The following is a 20,452-nucleotide window of genomic DNA, read 5'->3' as shown; positions in this document are numbered from 1 at the left end:
CCTGTCGCCCAGATCCGGCATAACTGATTGTAGATCTCACAGGAACAATCCGGAGAAAAAAAAAAAACTAGCTAAAAAATTATCTAAAAAAAAAAAAAAGGCTTGCCAGGACCAGAGATCCCAGCAAGGAACTTAGGTCCTTACTCCTGACTAGGCAGAAAAAAACTGGCATCCTATAGCAGGAAGTGAAAGGGTATACCCTCTGGGACTGCCCATAGGCGTAGCCAGAACTTTTTTTCTGCCTAGTGTCCTACTCTTGTAGGGGGCAGCATAACCCTACTGATATTAATCAAGAAGTCTGCGTCTGTCAATGAGCGACAGAGAAAGCACTATTTTTTTCTGAAGCATCGTGTAACACGCAGTGCGGTAACATACGTTGCAGCACGCATGTGTAAGAGGTGTATTTAGTTAATGTATTGGGTTGCCACAGACAATGAATGGCACCACAACATGCTAATGCACACAAGAAGCAGTAGCAAAGCATTTCCACAGCACACCACCACCTGAGTGGTCCTAATGTGCCTTTAGTCAATTTGTCAAATGTGATTAATAGACATGCACAAACATGACTGTAGGAACCTTTTAGTTCCCCTGCAAAAAAAGAAATGCATATGTTTGATATTCAAATTTAAATATCTTTAAAAGTTGAAAAGTTGCAGAATGTTTAAAAACAGTTTATGTTTTTTTTTTTTTTATTATTATTCTGTTTCCGTATTTGAGTCTGCCTCACTTAGAGCCCAATTGACAACATTGTCACCAGGCCTGGAAGTAACTGGAAATCTATCTAAGATTGACACAAAAGGATTTGCATAGAACACTTTATTAGAAGGTTGGGGAAAGCTAGAACCTGTGTTAAGCTTTTAATTGCTTTAAGTATCCCCACCGAAGATTTCCACGCACATTCTGTAAGAGTGACCATATTGTTACCAGAAGGAATATAAAATCTCCTCATTAGAACACAAACAAAATAAAATAAAAAAGGAGAGGCGAGGGGTTAATGGTTTGCTTCCTTACTTTTAAAAAAAAAAAAAAAGTTTTGGCTACAGATATACTTTAAAAATACAGCGTGATACAGTTACAAAATGATAAAGGATACACTTGATGTTTGAGCAAATGTTTTCTCTTGGACTTCCTCATCTTTGTTTTCTCAGAAAAAGCACGGGCTATCTCCAACAACTTTTTCCTAGTAGCTAAAAGAAACAATGTATTAAGCAATTAAAAAAAAAAAATATCACTGAATCCATAAGAGCTAGTTAACACCAGAACATGGTGAAGGAAAGACGTGTTCCATGCGCCTTTCCCACACTGTGTTCAAAACAAGCTGCTGCAGGTGCCAATACATGAACAGCACCCCCAAAATGCAGATAGCAAACAGTGCCTTTGTGGGCACCAGATTGCATGATACCACAGTACCATGCCATTTAGTGAGGCGCTCTTCAAAAGTAGTGTATGCACTACTTTTTGTGCGTCTAGGTGTGCTTTGCAGCACATTCAAATTAATGGCCTGCAAAATCAAACTCCAGGGGGAACCTGCAGACATGCAATTCTGGTGTAAACCAGCCCTAAAGAATACATTTTACAAATTATTGTTTATCCAATAGTCATATTTAATCAAAGCTTCTCTGCAAAACTGGTAAGGAGACACTTTATGGGAATCATTTTTACAGGGTCGGTCCCAGTAAAAAAAAAAAAAATAGCCTAATGAGAAAATGTAATCACCGCTCATAGCAACCAGTCAACTTCCTGTTTTCATTTTATTTCCCCAGAGAATAAAAAGAAAAAAAACTAGCTCCATCAGAGCTCTCACTTGTTTTATCTTGTACATAAGGATTCAAAATTCAGGCAATTTGTTTCTCTATATTCACAAGGCCACTAAAAGGCAAACTAATAGATGTTTTAAACACCAGCCAAGCTCCCTTCACTCCCCGCCTCCATTAGATCTGAAAGGGTAAATCTTTCAGCTGGTGTACAGAGATTGATAGGAAACCAATGCAAAAAAGAATTACATGTACTCAAAACACATTTTAAAAACATTTCAGGAAGTAACTGAAAATGAAACAAATAATGTTAAGCATGTTTCAGTGATTATATTGTGAAATACATGGACAAATTTAAATTTTAAAGGCCAAATTCAGTTTTAGAACGTTACACCTGCATTTAGGTGTAGGGTGTTCTAGGTGTAGGGTGTTCTAGCACTGCCCCCCTCCCCCACAGCTGTTGTCACATTGAAAACCATTGCTAGGCCCGTCTGACACTTCATTGATCCTGACATTGAAACTGAAATCAACATTGATATTGAATTAAAATTGATATTGAAATTTATATTGACATTGAAACTGACACGTCATTCATTTAAAGTGATCTGCGAATGAAGAATCCACAATTCCAGTCTTCCCCTGCGGCAGACGGACTTGTACTTCTCAATGGAAGACGGCCTGTGTAGCCCACTGACCATTCCGCCAGTTCCCTAACAGAAAGCCCGTACAGAGGTACGAGCAAGAAAGCTGGAGGATGTGTCTCTAGGGGCCTGACATTGCACCCATCCATCGATGGCGGGTGCAATGCTTTGCAGGCTCCTGTAGGACAAAATAATACATTAACATTCTGCAAAAATATGTGCATTTTTTTTCCTGAAAGGTGAACTTATCTTTTACATTTCTGAACATGCTCCAACATTTTAATGAACTTGCATCCAATATTCACACTATTATATTTATGGGGTGCTGAGAAATTAGAGAGAAACTTCCGCTGTCAGTACTGCTCAATTCTTGTTTTCTTGCACATTCATGAGACTGCATTGCACAGTGTCATTTGTCTCTTATTCATGAGACATTCTTTGTAAGGACCACAGTAAATAAACAGAATGATAAACAGAATGATTTGCTATTTTCATTTCAAACTGCCTCAGATATTAATGTCTTCTAGCTTCCAGCCAACTATTTGTCTGTTGACTGCTGTGAACTAATAATTCAGAGACTTCAGAACAAAAAAAAGGTTTTATTTTATGCTGTTGCCATCTTAAGCATTCCAGTTATCAGCCAGTAGTTACTAGCTTGATTGGATTGTGCTATGTGCTGAAGGCACCGCAGGCTTACCCCAGTAGAGATACTGTATATCAGGGGTCTTCAAACTTTGGCCCTCCAGTTGTTCAGGAACTACAATTCCCTTCATGCCAAGTCATGTCTGTGAATGTCAGAGTTTTACAATGCCTCATGGGATGTGTAGTTCCGCAACAGCTGGAGGGACGTAGTTTTAGGATCCCTGTTGTATATTTGGGGAGAACATTGCATTAGACAAAACAACAACAGCTATCTACAGATCTGCATTTAAATTTCAATATTCAGAAGGGTTGTATAAAGCATCTGACCCCTCTTTGGGTATCATTTAAATAAGTTTTTATTGCTACAGAGGCATTTTACAGCTTTCTGATACACATTACAAAAAGCTAAAGATATTCAAACAGGGAAAACAGAAGCATAAACAATATTTTAATACATTCTCTATTTTTTGGACATTTGCAATCATCTGTGCATTCATTATCATAAGAAATCAACAGTTTAAAACCACTCAGCAAAGTTTTATATAAATGTACAGTATATTGAAAACATAAATTTAAAAACAAATAAATGAACATAACGAACAAAACTAGACTCTGGATTTTTTTTATTGCAACTAGTAAGATCGAGCAGCCCAATATTACCTACAACTACGCCATCTACCAAAGCCCGCAAACATCCATTGCCATAATCACACACCTGGTGGGGTTTAATACGCTCAACTAAATGTATTGTGTATGTACTGGGTTTTAGGTTTTGTGACGGTATTCACCGTCACTGGAAGTAAAAAACAGATAATTAATGGTTTGAATTGCTTCAGATGGGACAGTAATATTTGTCAGCAATATCTCTCAGGAAATGTAGGAAGATGAATGGCTTGACTTTTCAGATTGCTAGATAGTGAGATGGGGTAGGGTTTGTTATTGGTAAGTGCCTGTATTCCTTTGTTCTATTGTTCCTGTCTGCCTTAAGATAAACTGATTATGGGATGTATATGTGTATGTGGATTGGCTGCTAAGGGGGAGGGGGGATTGTCCCACTATGTAAATCTCTTTGCGCATGTGTTTGAATAAACAGTCTGTTTTTACCGCTTCATGAAGTCTCGACTCATGTTTGGGGGAACCTGCTACAAGGGATTGCAATGCTCTTTATACTTCCTTGGATAATCACTAATCTCTTGTAAGAGCTTGTTCCTGCTTAACTCTCTGGGGAAAGAGGTTCACCCACTGGAACCTGGAGACTTGTCGTAGGTCCAGGGTGGGTAGGAGGTGGAGAGACCCCAAACAAGCTGCGGCGGTTCGTGGGGTCTGAGGTGGTTATGGTGTCTGGTGGAGTGCTTGGAGCCCTCGGGAAGCACTAGGAGCATCCGTCAACGGAGGCACCCAGTTGGGGTGTCAGTTGACCTGTTACAGGTTTCAATAAATGTTTTTAAAAAAAGCAATTACACTATTTGAGTCGCTTATTCGTTTGACATGGTTTGGAGTGGAAGAAGTGGGAAAGATCAATTTTGGTGTCAAACAAATAAGTACTGTTAGACCTTTCAGAACTTAAAAAAAAAAAAAACGGAATTTTTGTAAAATCTTACCTGTAAAATTCCTTTCTCTGAGTCCTCCGACAGTCGGCGCCTCTTCATATTCGTCACATATGGGGTATTAGACTTTGCTCCGAAGGAGTAGCTAGGCAACAGAATATGTTAACATTAAAGCTTTTAACATATCCCACCCTCAAGGGGTGGTCCCCTCAGTCAATACCCTCCTACTTCCTGCAACCATATCTCAGTTTCAGTGGAATAGCAGTAGAGTATACAACCAAACCCCAAAAAGAGGGGCGGGGGCGGCGACTGTCGGAGGACTCAGAGAAAGGAATTTTATAGGTAAGATTTTACAAAAATTCCGTTTTCTCTTACGTCCTCCGACAGTCGCCGCCTCTTCATATTCGTCACATATGGGGACGTCCCAAAGCAGTGCAAACATGAGGAGTGGGAAACGCATCCGCGCCGAAAGGCAACGCAGTCTCCGCATCAAAGAAAGGAACCTTACCAAAGGAAGGAAACCAGCTGGGCTACAGGAAAAAATAATTGCTCAACAGGAGCAACAACCCAGGAAAAGACAAAGAACCAGGGGATAAAAAACTTATCCCAACAGCCAGAAGTCCCCAACAAGGGACCCTAGGGAATTGCCGCACTAAGAACCTTGCGGCCAAAGGAAGCATCCGCCGATGCCTGAACATCTACTTTGTAGAATTTTGTGAAAGTGTGCACGGTCGACCAGGTCGCCGCCTTACACACCTGGGCTACAGAAGCCCCATGACGACAGGCCCAAGACGTACTCAGAGATCTAGTAGAGTGCGCCTTCACAGGCACAGGGGGAACCTTCCCCTGCAAGGCATACGCCTGTTCAATGGTCTGCCTGATCCATTTGGCGATGGTAGAGGCCGACGCCGCCATGCCCTTCCGAGGACCCTCTGGAAGAACAAACAAGGAGTCCGTCTTTCGAAAAGACTCAGTCGATTTAAGGTAAACCCTTATCGCCCGAACAACATCCAAAGAATGTAATCTCACCTCCTTTGGATGTTTAGGCTTCGCGCACAGCGAAGGCAAGACAATATCCTCATTAAAATGGAATTCCGAAACTCTTTTCGGAAGAAAAGAAGGATTAGGTCGCAAGACCACCTTATCCAAATGAACAACCAGATACGGAGACTTGCAGGACAAAGCCGCCAGCTCCGACACTCTGCGAGCCAAAGTGATCGCAACCAAAAAGGCAACCTTTTTGGACAACATAGACAACGAGATCTCCCTGATCTGTTCAAAAGGAGCACGTCGTAACACAGATAAAACGAGATTCAAGTCCCAAGGGGGCAGAGGATCCCTCCTAGGAGGAACCAGATGCCGCACTCCCTGAACAAAAGTGCCAACCAAGGAGTTGGAAGCCACGGGACGTTGAAACAGAACGGCCAGCGCAGACACCTGACCCTTTATCGTAGCCAGCGCCAAACGCTGATCGACACCTGTTTGAAGGAAGGACAGCACTCGGGAAACCGAGTACGTGCGGGGTGAAAACCCCCTGGACTCACACCAGGCAAAATAGGCCTTCCAAGTACGGTAGTAAACCTTCCCCGAGGAAGACTTCCTTGTGTTGATCAAGGTATGAACGACCTCCGGGGAGAGACCCTTCTCCTTCAGGACCTCGGTCTCAATAGCCAGGCCGTCAAAGCCAGCGACTGTAAAGCAGGATGGTATATCGGCCCTTGAGACAGGAGATCGTCTCGAAGAGGTAGACGCCACGGGGCGTCGACCGCCAGATTCACGAGGTCTGCGTACCAGGACCGGCGAGGCCAGTCCGGTGCCACAAGAATCACCGTGCTGCGTTCCGAGTGTAACCTGCGAAGGAACCTGGACAGCAACTGAATCGGTGGAAACGCGTACATCAGCTTGTACTGATGCCACGGGGCCACTAACGCGTCCGACGCGTCTGCCCGAGGGTCGCGCGTCCTTGCCACGAACCTCCTCACCTTGTTGTTGAGACGAGACGCGAACAGGTCCACATCTGGAAGACCCCACTTCGCGCACAACATCTGGAAGACAGCCGGGTGGAGAGACCATTCCCCCTGATCCAGGGTCTGGCGACTCAGATAGTCCGCCTGCCAGTTCTCCACCCCCGGAATGTGCACCGCCGTTATCGCCGGGACATGAGTCTCGGCCCAAGTCAGAATGTCGGCCACTTCTCGAGCCGCTCGGGCACTCCTGGTGCCCCCTTGGTGGTTGATGTAGGCCACCGCCGTGGCATTGTCCGTCTGCACCCGAACCGGGCGGCCCTGCAGCCGGTCCGTCCAGCGATGAAGACAGAGATTTATCGCACGCAATTCCAGAATGTTGATCGGAAGGGAGGACTCCCCCTCTGACCAAGTTCCCTGGGCGGACAGAACGCCCAGAGTACCACCCCAGCCCGACAGGCTGGCATCCGTGGTGATCACCGTCCACGAGATAGGACGAAACGACTTGCCCCCGGACACCATCGGGGACTGGAGCCACCACAGAAGGTCTCTTCTGGTGCGATGACTCAACGAGATTTGAAGATCCAGAGATTGAGGTCGCCCGTCCCACATGGACAGGATCTCCGCTTGGAGACCCCGCGTGTGAAACTGGGCGAAGGGAATCGCCTCGAAGGCTGAGACCATCAATCCCAGACATCTCATGCACGTCCGCAGAGACGAGAGCGGAACGTCCCGGAGGGACCTGACTTCCTCCTGAAGAGTTCTGAGTTTGTCTTCCGGCAGGAAGACCTTCGCCTGCACCGAGTCCAGGATCATTCCCAGGTAGGGAAGACGAACCGACGGACTCAGTGTCGACTTTGGAAAATTTATCGTCCAACCAAACTCCTGCAGAGTTTGCATTGTGACAGACAGGTCCTCCTCCAGACCCTGGCTGGTCGCAGACCGAACCAGAATGTCGTCCAGATACCCCAGGACAGAAATGCCCTGGGCTCTCAATAATGCCAGAACCGGTGCAAGCACCTTGGTGAAAACCCGCGGAGCCGAGGCGAGATCAAAAGGCAACGCCACAAACTGGTAGTGATCCTCCGCAATGGCGAATCGAAGGTACCGCTGGTGACCCACGAAAATGGGGATGTGAAGATACGCATCCTTCAAATCGATGGAGGCCATGAATTCCCCCGGAACCAGGGCAGCCACCACCGACCGCAGGGATTCCATGCGGAACTTGCGAACCCGCACAGAGCGGTTCAGAGCCTTCAAGTCCAGAATTGGACGAACCTTGCCCTCCTTCCTGGTCACGGTGAACAGATTGGAATAAAACCCCCGAAATCTGTCCCGATGAGGCACCGGAATTACCACTCCCTGAGCCCTCAGGTCCCGCACCGCCAGGTGCAGGTCCCGTAAACGCTCTGGAGACAGCTGAAGATTTGAGGGAAAAAATCTGCTCTCCGGCCGAGAGAGAAACTCGATCTTGTAACCAGATCGAACGATCTCCTGAACCCATCTGTCCCGCACGCGGGCCAACCAGGGTTGAAGAAAACCGAGCAAGCGCCCCCCCCCCCACCCCAAAACTGGGTGAGGGCGCCCCTTCAGGCCGCACTGTTATGGGCTGCGGATCCGGACTGACCGGACTTCTGTTTCCCAGACCAGGGCTTCTTTTGAGAGCCTTGACCTTTGAACGGTTTGCCCTTGTAGTGCGACCGAAAGGCACGAAAGGACCCCTGAGGGGGCCGAAAATTAGCATGCTTCTTCCCAGAAGCCCCCTTAGCCTTGGGGAAATGGGGCAAGAGAGTGCTCTTACCTCCGGTGATCCCCTTAATCAACACATCCAAGGACTCCCCAAAAAGGCGAGACCCATCATAAGGCAGATTGGCTAAGGTCTTACGTGAAGATTGGTCCACCGACCAACATTTCAACCAAACCAGGCGGCGAGACAACACCGCCACGCTGTGCACACGTGCAGCCAACGGGACTAAGTCCAAGTCTGCATCACACAGATACATGACACCCTGGTGGATTTGATCCACCATATCCAGGGTCGCCGGCGAGGCCGAATCGGCCACTAGGACGCGCCTAAGCATCTGCGTCCAACTTGCGACAGCCTGGGCCGCCATGAGAGAGGCAAACAGAGCCTTAAGCATAGAACCCGTAATAGAGTAAGTATGACGGGCAAGAGACTCCAATCTCCTATCCGTGGCATCACGGAACACCGGGGAATCCTCTGCAGGAATCGCAGTAGATTTGTTTAAAACCGCAATTGCATGATCCACCGGGGGTGGCACACACCACCGTTCATCAGTGGAAGGCGAGAAAGGATTACGCAGCTTGAACCTACTTGGCACAGCAAAAGGTTTGCGTAGATTGCGCCATTGTTCCTTAACAGCGCGCTGAAAATCATCATTGCAGGGAAAAACCTGCGGCGTCCTGCGTTTTCTCTGCGTCCCATAAGCCGCCAAGGCAGCGGGGGGACACACTTCATCCTGCAAACGCAGCGTTTGTTTTATGGAAGCAATCAATTCATCCATGATTGCAAGCTCTTCAGGCGAGCCAGGGGGAGAATTATCAACCCCTTCAACTTCAGCCTCCACCTCGGACCCCACTAAATCCAGGGAGGAGCGGGACCCCGATAAGGAGACCCCCGCCATAACAGCCCCATCACCTTCACCCTCAGAATCAGAGGAAAGAGAAACTCTGGGTCTCTTGGTAGATTGAGCAGCCACCAGCATCTGCACCTGAGCAGCAAGGCAGGCCACAATAGTGGCCAAATCCCCCCCTGGGGGGGAAACAGCGGTCCCCTGGCTATCCACCAAGGCGGTAGGAAATTTGCCCTCCTGAGAATCCATTGCCCCAATATCAAAATGCCGGATAATAAAGGGTTAACTGCCCAAGCGCGGCGAGCGCAGCCCACCGCACCACACACAAGCACAATGAGACCCCCACAGGGACAATAAAACTGACACAGGCAATGGATAAGAAGGATATAACCTGAGGAGACCCTCGCCGCTGCTGCTGCCTCGATCGGTGTACCCAGGAGAAGAGGAAGTGATGTGACCAGGGCGCTCTATTAAAGCCTATGGGAGGCTACAAGAAAATGGCCGCCATGCATGTAAAAACATGCGGCCGGAGCGAGTGTAGGCAAAATGGCGCCGTTTGGCGCCGAAACCGCCGCTCCACAGTACAGTAATGCACACATTTTAGCCATATATAAAAAACATGGTAGATCGCCGCAGCGATCGCTGTATAGTGCCCAAACATGCCACAAAACATGCCCCACAGCACACAGCTTCTCACACTGACAAAGCTGACACAGACAGTGTCACACAGCTCCCCCCCCCCCTTGCAGCCCACAGCATGCAGCCGAGTGATAGGGAGACAAACAGTGAGAACAGAGGCAGGTTACACAGTCCCAGACTGACACCCCCCCCCCCAGACAGGCAGGTCCCCACATAGATACACTTACCTCACAATGGCGTGGGGGACCCGCACAGGCGAACAAGCCGCTGCACATGAGGCAGGGAGAGTCGCATACAAGACGCACAAAATGGGGGTTAAGAAACCGCACAGCGTCCAGTGAGGTAGCCACCTCACCAATCATCCCTGCACCGAACAGGGATGGGTCGTTCACTGTGCCAGGAGCGTTACCTGGCTGAACGCTCGATGGCAGGCTGGGAAGCCACTGACCCATGACCTGCGACCAGGGGGATCAGCCCGAGACCCAGCCCGCATGATCCTCTTCATCAGAAGAACTAACTAATGCTGACAAAAAGAACAGCTAAGTAAAGGTAGAGAGAAAACTCAAACAAAAAATCAAAAAAGAAGAAAGAGTCTGGGGCACAAAGCCCCAGCACAGAGAGAGCCAGCCACTCCTGACAAGCTAGACATTGAAACTGAGATATGGTTGCAGGAAGTAGGAGGGTATTGACTGAGGGGACCACCCCTTGAGGGTGGGATATGTTAAAAGCTTTAATGTTAACATATTCTGTTGCCTAGCTACTCCTTCGGAGCAAAGTCTAATACCCCATATGTGACGAATATGAAGAGGCGGCGACTGTCGGAGGACGTAAGAGAAAATGGATTTTTGTCTTACCGTAAAATCCTTCTCTCTGATGTTCACTGACTGAAAAAGCTTGACTACGCCTATGGACAGTCCCAGGGGGTATACGCCCACACTCCACGATAGGCACTCAGTTTTGTCACAAGCAGTGTCAGAAGAAAGCCAACTCCAAAGAGGAGTGGGTGCGGTGTCCGTCAATGAACATCAGAGAAATGGATTTTACAGCAAGTCAAAAATCCCATTTTCTCTTTCGTTCATTGACGGACACAGCTTCTGATTCTTAACCATTGGGATGTCCAAAAGCGGTGTTAAACATGAGGGATGGGACAACAGCAGAAAAAAAAATTCCAAGGCTAACTATAGCCAACCAGGTATCATGGAGCTCAACCATAACTACTGGAGCTCACCTGAAAAAAACAATACACCCTCAAAGAGGAGCTGGTCCTCACAACAGCAGCCTGCAAAACCTTGTGGCCAAAAGAAGCATCCACAGATGCCAACACGCGCACTTTATTAAACTTCGTAAAAGTGTGCACAGATGACCAGATGGCCGCCTTGCAAACCTGCATCACTGACACCTGACAGGAGACACTAAACGCCCAAGTAGGAGTGTGCCTTAAGAGGAAAAGGAGGAACCTGACCCCCTAATTGACTAGGCCTGAATCACTGTCTGATCCATCTGGAAATGGTCGCAGCAGAAGGAACCAACCCTTTTCGAGGTCTAACCGTAAATACAAATAGGGTGTCTGACTTTTTAAAAGGGACTCTAGCTGCCAGGTACACCCTGATCGTCTGAACCACATCCAGGAAATGCAGAGCAATTTCATGTTTAGACCTGGGACATAGGGAAGGCAATACAAAGTCTTCATTCAAATGGAAAATCAAGCCAACTTGTGGAAGGAACAACAGACAGGGACGAAGAACCACCTTTGCTCTGCAAACCAATAGTTAAGGTGAACGACAAGACAATACCGCCAGCTCCGACACCCTGCACGCAGAAGTAATAGCCACCAAAAAGGCCAGCTTCTGGGGCAATGTAAGCAGGGGAACCTCCTGATCGTTTTGAAGGGAGATTCCTGGATAACTGACAAAACCAATTTGAGGACCAACAGCGGTAATGGAGACCGCACTGAAGGAACCAAGTGACGAGCTCCATGGATAAAAGGTACGCACCAAGGAATATGTGGCCAATGGAAGTTGAAAAAAAAAATGCCAAGGCCAAAACCTGGCCCTTGATGATACTCCAGGCCAAGTGCTGCTCAACCCCCCTTTGGAGGAAAGCCAAGATTCGAGTCACCGATAAAGGAGCGGAGGAGAACCCTGAAAAGGCACACCCCGCAACGTACGTCTTCCAAGTACGATGGTAGATCATCCTAGAGGTAGATTTTTAACCTTTAACAGCATAGGAATCACCAATTCAGACAAACCTCTATCCTTCAGCACCTGACTTTCAACAGACAAGCCATTAAAACCTGCAACTGTAACACAGGATGGAGAGAGGAAGTCCCCATGGAGCATCGTCGACCAGCCGTACCAAGACCGGTGAGGCCAGTCTGGAGCCACTAGAAAGACCGGAATCCCTTGCTGCCTCGATCCTGCACAGGAGTCTTGGCAGAAGTATGAGAGGGGGGAAAGGCATAAATCAGATGATACTGATGACAAGGAGCCACTAATGCGCCTGAGCCGTTGGCCAGAGGATCCCGAGACCATGCCACAAACCTCTGTACTTTCCATGGAATGTGCACAGCAGAGAGGGCTGGAATGATCATTGTGCCCACCTTAGAATGCTGGCTACTTCCACAATCTGCCAGGGTACTTTTTGTGCCCCCATGGTGATTGACAGAGGCTACGGCTGTGGCATTTTTCGATTGAATTCGTACCGGACACCCCTGAAGACAAGTTGTCCAATCATCCAGACAAAGTCTGATCGCTCAGAGTTCCAGTACATTGATCAGCATTCTGGACTCTTCCCGAGTCTAGACCCCCAGAGCACAGACACCTCCCCACCAAGACAGACTGGCATCCGTGGTGACAACGATCCAGTACAGGGGGAGAATAATTTCCCTGTCGAAGTGTCGGAAAACAAAGCCAACTCTAAGACTTTTTAAAAAGAGGATTCTTGTCCCATCTCACCAGAATCTCTTTTTGCAGAGATCTCGTTTGGAACTGACACCATCAGGCTCAGCACCCGCATGCAAGCATGGAGGGATTCCATCTGTGGGACAACAGAAGCCGAATTGCCTCCTGCAATTTCTGGAGTTTTTCCAGAGGAAGCAACTCTGGCCGAGGCTGAATCTACCCAGATAGTCCAGTTTTGTGGACAGAACCAGAGCAGACTTCTGAAGGTTCAGAATCCAACCAAAGTCCCTCAGAGATAGCAGAGCAATCTCCAAGGCGACTATCAGAGCAGTTCCAGGTACCCCAATACCACGAACCCCCAATGACGCAACAATGCTAGCACCATGGCCAACACTTGTGACGACCCGAGGAGTGGAGGCAGGACCAAAGGTAAACGCCACAAACTGATAATGGTACTCCCCCATGGTAAAGCGGAGGAAGCGCTGGTGACCGGCACATATCGGGATGTGAAGGTAGGCGTCCTTGATGTTGACAGAAGCGAGAAAATCCCCCAGATGTAGGGACGCCACTACCGTGCGAATGGACTCCATTCTGAATTTCTGTACCTGCATAAAGCAGTTTAGCGCCTTAAGGTCCAGAATTGGACGTACCTTGGCCTCCCTTACAGGAAACTGTAAACAGGTTTGAGTAAAACCCCTGAAAACATTCCGAAGCTGGAACTGGGACAATCACCCCATGAAGTCTTGCACTGCCCCAAAGTGACCCCGTACGCGATCTTGGGACAAGTGCAGGTTGGAGGGGGAAGAACCTTTCCAGAGGAAAAGACCGAAATTTGATCTTGTAGCCAGACCAAATGACTTAGTGGACCCACTTGACCTGTACCAGAGAGGTCCACGGATAATGAAATCAGCGAAGAAGTCCCCTGTCCCCTCAGATACAGGTGAGGGTGCCCCTTCATGCAGAGGAAGCCTTGCCCGCAAGAAGTGGCTTGCCAGACCATGTCCTCTTGGAACCTCCAGGGAAGGCTCTGAAGGACCTTTATCTCTTAAGGGATGAAAAAAAGCCTCTTATGAGCCCAGAAGAATGGCCCAGGTCTACGACAGGGCTCCTTGCCCTCGGTAGCCTGCGGAAGAAGAGTACTCTTCTCCAACCTGTGGAGGCCCCTAATGACGTCATTCAAGGAAGCGCCAAACAGGTGATCCCCCACAAAGGGGAGATCAGATCAGGCCTTCTTAGATGTCTGGTCCGCAGACCAGCATTGTCAGCCAGATAAGACGCCGAAGGACCACTGCTGATACAGACATCTTAAAATCAAAAGGAGCCCCATCCAAAGAGGCAACACATCTAAACTGTAGCCCCTTGATCAACTGATCCGCCAGCTCCGTAAAGGCAGGGGGAAGCATTTTCCCCTCCAGGTCCCAGGGTAAATGTTTAGCCCACTCGTCGGAGTTTGCGACACCAAGGCAATAGTAAATACTGGCCTAAGCTGAATCAGACATAGTGAAACATATGGCGGGTCAGAACCTCCGCTCTATCAACTGGATCTTTAAAGGCCAAGGACTCCCCAACAGGAATAAAGGTAGCTTTATTTAACCTGGAAACCGGTTAGTCCACTACAGGTGGGACCGTCCACTTTTTAGGCAGGGAATGCTTAGAAGGATACCGCATAGCAAAATGCTTAGGTACCACAAGAGTGCGTTTTGGACAACCCCACTGTTACAGTATCTCACAAGAGTACACACCTCACATTTTTGTATATTTATTATATCTTTTCATGTGACAACACTGAAGAAATGACACTTTGCCATCATGTAGTGAGTGTAAAGCTTGTGTAACAGTGTAAATTTGCGGTCCCCTCAAATTAACTCAACACACAGCCATTAACGTCTAATACGCTGGCAACAGAATCGAGTACACCTCTAAGTGAAAATGTTCAAATTGGGCCCAATTAGCCATTTTTCCTCCCCGTTGTCATGTGACACATTAGGGTTACAAGGTCTCAGGTGTAAATGGGGAGCAGGTGTGGTAAATTTGGGGTCATCGCTCTTACACTCTCATACTGGTCACTGGAAGTTCAACATGGCATTTCATGGCAAAGAACTCTGGAGGATCTGAAAAACAGAACTGTTGCTCTACATAAAGATGGCCTAGGCTATAAAAAGTATGGCAAGACTCTGAAACTGACCTGCAGCATGGTGGCCAAGACCATACAGCGATTTAACAGGACAGGTTCCACTTAGAACAGGCCTTGCCATGGTCGAGTGCACATGCTCAGCGTCATATCCCGAGATTGTCTTTGGGTTTGCGTGCTGCCAGCATTGCTGCAGAGGTTGAAGGGGTGGGGGGTCAGCCTGTTAGTGCTCAGACTATACGCTGCACACTGCATCAAATTGGTCTGCATGGCTGGCGTCCCAGAAGTAAGTCTCTTCCTAAAGACGATGCACAAGAAAGCCCGCAAACAATTTGCAGAAGACAAGCAGACTAAGGACATGGATTACTGGAACCATGTCCTGTGGTCTGATGAGACCAGGATAAACTTATTTGGTTCAGATGGTATCAAGCATGTGTGGCGGCAACCAGGAGAGGAGTACAAAGACAAGTGTGTCTTGCCTACAGTCAAACATGGTGGTGGGAGTGTCATGGTCTGGGGCTGCATGAGTGTTGCCGGCACTGGGGAGCTACAGCTCATTGAGGGATCCCTGAATACGAACATGAACTGTGACATACTGATGCAGAGCATGATCCCCTCCCTTCAGAGACTAAGCCACAGGGCAGTATTCCAACATCATAATGACCCCAAACACACCTCCAAGACGACCACTGCCTTGCTAAAGAAGTTGAGGGTAAAGGTGATAGACTGGCAAACATGTCTCCAGACCTAAACCCCTTTTGAGCATCTGTGGGGCATCTTCAAACGAAAGGTGACAGAGCGCAAGGTCTCCAACATCCACCAGCTCTGTGATGTCAACATATAGGAGTGGAAAAAGGACTCCAGTGGCAACCTGTGAAGCTAAGGCAGTGCTGGAAAATATGGTGGCCACACAAAATATTGACACTTTGGGCCCAATTTGGACATGTTCACTTTTGTTGCCAGTGGTTTAGATATTAATGGCTGTGTGCTGAGTTATTCTGAAAGGTCAGCAAATTGACACTGTTTTGCAAGCTGTACACTCACAACTTTACATTGTGGCAAAGTGTCATTTCTTCAGTGTTGCCACATGGATAGATATAATATATTTACAAAAATGTGAGGGGTGTACTCACTTTTGTGAGACACTGTAATATATATATATTTATACACACACATATAGATTATAAATATATATGTGTATATTTATTTATTTCGAAAAATTATTAAAAACCCATCTGTTTTGATTGAATATCATAACTTAGCTAAATCAAGAAAAAGAAAAAAAAAACAAAAATAAAGCTGGTCCCATGCTAAAACAATAAAATCTCCTATTCTAATTTAAATAAGCTGCCCTAGCAGATTGGGCAGTTTAATATATAGTAATGGTGAGGGAAGGATCAAAAGAAACCTTTTAATGCAAGGCCCTGAAAATGTTAAAACCTTCCTATTTTTAAACACGAACCAGTTTTTGTATTACACCAAAGTTCTTAAAAAAAGTGATCAAGACAAGACTATAGCAGCCACTTGTTCTCCTGGTTGCTCTGGTACTACATTTTCCTAGCTTCCATCCTTTTCCTACTCCTTGCCTGCGCAAAATGGAATATAAAATGCTGAAGTAAACAAAGACCAACTTGGTCAATTAGCCAGCCCATTTTATTTACATATATACCAAGATTATACACATTTAATTATGATGAGCTGCTCTAATTGCAGCCATCAATTAACGCTTAAAAATGCATGCATAATTCTGACTGAGGATCAAGAGCTAACTACATCACTTTAATTAAATGTACTAAAATAATTTGTTGGAGAAATGTAAAACGTGAAGGCCATCTGCTGGCCCATGATTGGAATTACTATTTCCTTGTGAACAGCTTCAGGACTCCACGGCCGAAATAAAATACTGTGCATTACTACACTGTACAAAAAAAATTCAACATGTAAGTGTGCAGGGGATATTAAAAAATAAATGTGGAATGCATATGCCAAGTCCACACTGATGTGTGTTGATGAGGAGGTTAATCCCCAAAGAATGGCTTGTATAAGAATAAGAGTATTTTCATTAGATACATGAAATAGCATTTAAACTCACTTAAAGAGGAGTTCCGCCTGGAGAAAAAGGAAAAATTAAAAAGTCAGGAGCTACAAATGCTGTAATATAGAACCTTACCTGTCCAGGGAGCCCACGATGTCAGTACCCCAGCCGATTTTCGGATCGGCTGCCAGGTGCTGCCGCCGCCATTCTTTCTACTAGAAATCAGCAATGAAGCCTTTCAGCTTCACAGCCGGTTCCTTACTTTGCATGCACGAAGTGTGCTGCGCATTCTCATAGGCTCGACGGCGGGGGAAGGAGGAGGATGGAACTTCCAGTGGAAGGTGCCATGGTGCTGTCTCCCGGAAGTGGGGAAGGGTACAAGTCAAAAACAGGTACCCGTTTCCCCCTCCACCCTGAAAGGTGCCAAACGTGGCACCGGAGGGGGGAAGAAGCAAATGAGCGGAAGTTCTACTTTTGGGTGGGACTCCGCATTAATAAAGCAACTTTTTTTGCTCTGGTTATTATTCTGTGTGCTGAACTACATCCTCTTCAAGTACTTAACTGAGCCTTTCATGTATCTCAGATTGAATATCACTAGTTTACTTATGTACAGAAAGTTAATCATTTTATTGTAACAGCAGTTTTTGCAAAGGCAAAACAAAAATAGTGAGGAAAAGGTTAAAAATGGTTTCAGATATTTACTGAAGTCTCTGCCACCATCGGGAAACGGTCCGTCATCATTCAATCCCGGTGATTAGTCAACAGGACAGCAATTGGGGATAAATCTTCCCAACAGGGACAGAAATATCAATAAAAACATTACAAAAGTTCCAACCCAATTCTCGCTTTTAAGTTTGTCTGGAGTTTAAGCTAAAGAAGAAAAAAAAAAAAAAAAAAACAACATTCAAGTTAGAAAACGCTCTATGTTTGTTCTGTTATCCAATGCTCATAACAAAGAGCTTCCTTTAGATGTAGAAATCTGGGAAATTTTTTTAAGGAAATAGGTCATAAGAACATGGAGGCTGCCCGTGTTGATTTCTGACTTTTTCCTTCTAAAAATGGTAGTTGCCTGGCTGTGCTGACATCTTTACTTTAATACTCTGCTTCACTGCCCTGAAACATGTATGCGGTTCAGAATATATGACTTTTCTTTCCTGACTTGCATAACGGTTCCTGGTAAGTGGCTCAGAACTTAGAGTGGTAGAAGATTAGCATTTATGGAAGAAGGTCAGCAATAGCAGCCCACATATTCTCTCATGGAAAGTTTTCTTTATTCCAGACCAATTGTTATTCTAATGCAAACTTTCTGATGAATGGATTTTGCTGGCTAAATCCTTGTCAGATCAAGGAAGATCCTTTCTCCTCTGCAAATTATTGGCACCAAATGCTACTACCAGTGCCATTAAAGAGTATGATTTGCTGCTTAAGGGAGGTTGGGAAAAGGTGATCCATGTATATGCATTAGAGATGTATGCCCCCAGTGACGTAAATACATTCCCACCAAACCGCCTCTTCCCATTTTCACTGCGTTATGGCTATTGGGACTCACTTTATTGACCCTTTCTCTGCAGAAAGCATCAGCCATAGATCTGTGATAAATGTATATGAAGGAAAGAGGTGATTGACCAGCCAAGTAGAGAAACAAAAAATCAGGGACAGTGGTGGTCCCAGAAAACCACAATGATGAGGTGAAAATGCAATTTACCCATATGTGCCTAAAATTCTAATTTCATATGTGTATCGTTTTGCTATAAAGCAAAGCAGTTGATTTTTTGTGAAATAATATTTGCGCATGGCTATCAATATTTATTGCTTAAGCATTTTAGAAGCAACTAGAATGCATTGCTTGAACTAGCCTGTATGGAACCATGTGCAGCTGTGTTTACAGTTTCTTGGAACATGCCTTTAGAGCTCATTCACACGGACATAAAAAAAAAAAAAGCTGCATTTAGATGTGTACAGCATATTTTTTCAAATGAAAATGTGCACTGCGTTTAAAAAAAAAAAAAAAAAGTAGTACACAGCCCCGTCCACAGTGATCTTTTCAGAGGTAATTAAAACTCTATGCATTCAAATGTTTGTGCACATCTCGGCAGTTCTCAGAGGAAAATTATCTCTGGCACCCTGTTATAAAGTGGAGAAATTCAAAGTGGGAGAGTGGGGTGTTCCACCCCAGGAGTCTGGTCAGTACTCAATGTGTAACAGACAAAGGGTTGGTGGGGGGGCAACTGAATCCTGACCAGACTCCTGGGGTGGAGCACCCCACTCTCCCACACCAGTAACTTCATTTTCAGTGTCCACTAGTAAGTAGATATAGGAGGAGTCCCTTTATAGTGTAGTTTAAGCAGTGTTTTCTGCAGCTAGCAGATTTCTCCCATGTAAGGAGTATCTCCCATGGTTGAGAGAAGTGGACCCACTGATAATGGGATACTTTTGACGCAGTAGTGTGCTTAAGTACGATATGGCCATATGGTGTGGCTAAATCCCCAGTTTTACTCCTTTTGATCAGGTCGCAGTAGCCTTGTAATTTTTAAAAAAGTTACTCTCCACTCTCCCACACCAGTACTTCATTATCAGTGTCCATTAGTAAGTAGATATATGAAGGGTCCCTTTATAGTGTAGTTGTGTAGTTTAAGCAGTGTATTCTGCAGCTAGCACATTTCTCCCATGTAAGGAGTATCTCCCATGGTTAAGAGAGGTGGGACTTATACTTTATTTTATGGATAGTGTAGGACCCCCTGATAATGGGGTACTTTGATGCAGTGGTGAGCTTAAGCATGATATGGCCATATGGTGTGACCAAATCTCCAGCTTCACTCCTTTTGATCAGGTCTCAGTAGCCTTGTAATATGTAAAAGTTCCTCCTTTTGTGTATGTGTGCGCCATCGTCTGTGGTTATATATGGATACTGGTCTTTATAGCAGCACCAGCTTCAGAAATGCATGTTTAGGGTGTGCCCCCCCTATCTATAATTTATATTTTATATATATATATATATATATATATATATATATGTATATAAAAAAACCAAAATAGTTAGTCCGGTATTCGCAGTGCCTAACGTTTTAAAAAGAAAAAAGTCAGTACGATCCAAATCCTTCCACCAGCTGTTTAACAGTGATGAAGACACTAAATTGTCTGAAGGTACTCAGGGTAATCACATTTAATGACCCAGTCACCACACCTCATGAAGTGCTCCCTTTTGGATGACAAACTCACCAGATTTAAATGGGTTAATCCCCTTGCAATAATCCTTAAATTATCCACGATCATTAGATTGAAGCTTATGAATGAAAAAATAAAATGATGAGGCACATAGCGCAATACCGTAAAGTAATTTATTGCTTCAAAATAGCCCCCCTTTTAAAATAACACTCACAAAGATTAAGATAATCACAGCTTTAAACATAACATGGGTGATCAGCGCATTTAATATCTCTCAGCGCTCCCAGCACAAGCTTGAGTTGGGTGATACCTGGGAAGATACGAAAGTTGCTGTCACTCAAAGAGGTCATGTGGTCACACCCCGAACGTGTTTCGTCATCACGTCTTCGTCAGCGGGCATGGCCACACGACCCAACCTCTCCTATATATACTCTAGC

At 45.8% G+C, this 20,452-nt stretch overlaps 1 protein-coding gene across 2 annotated transcripts in view; it reads right to left on the bottom strand.

The window, feature by feature from the left end:
* CUEDC1 (CUE domain containing 1) overlaps window positions 1–20,452 on the bottom strand; it is a 217,643-nt gene that overhangs the window by 20,303 nt on the left and 176,888 nt on the right. For both annotated transcript variants that reach the window (XM_082246151.1, XM_082246150.1), the window contains exon 8: window positions 1,097–1,190. In XM_082246151.1, the coding sequence (XP_082102277.1) occupies window positions 1,097–1,190 (94 nt within the window). The remainder of the gene's footprint in view (window positions 1–1,096; window positions 1,191–20,452) is intronic.

Source organism: Pelophylax lessonae (assembly GCF_965119305.1).
Source record: "Pelophylax lessonae genome assembly, chromosome: 2".
Classification (NCBI taxonomy): Eukaryota; Metazoa; Chordata; class Amphibia; order Anura; family Ranidae; genus Pelophylax; species Pelophylax lessonae.
This window is presented reverse-complemented; position numbering and strand designations above follow the sequence as displayed.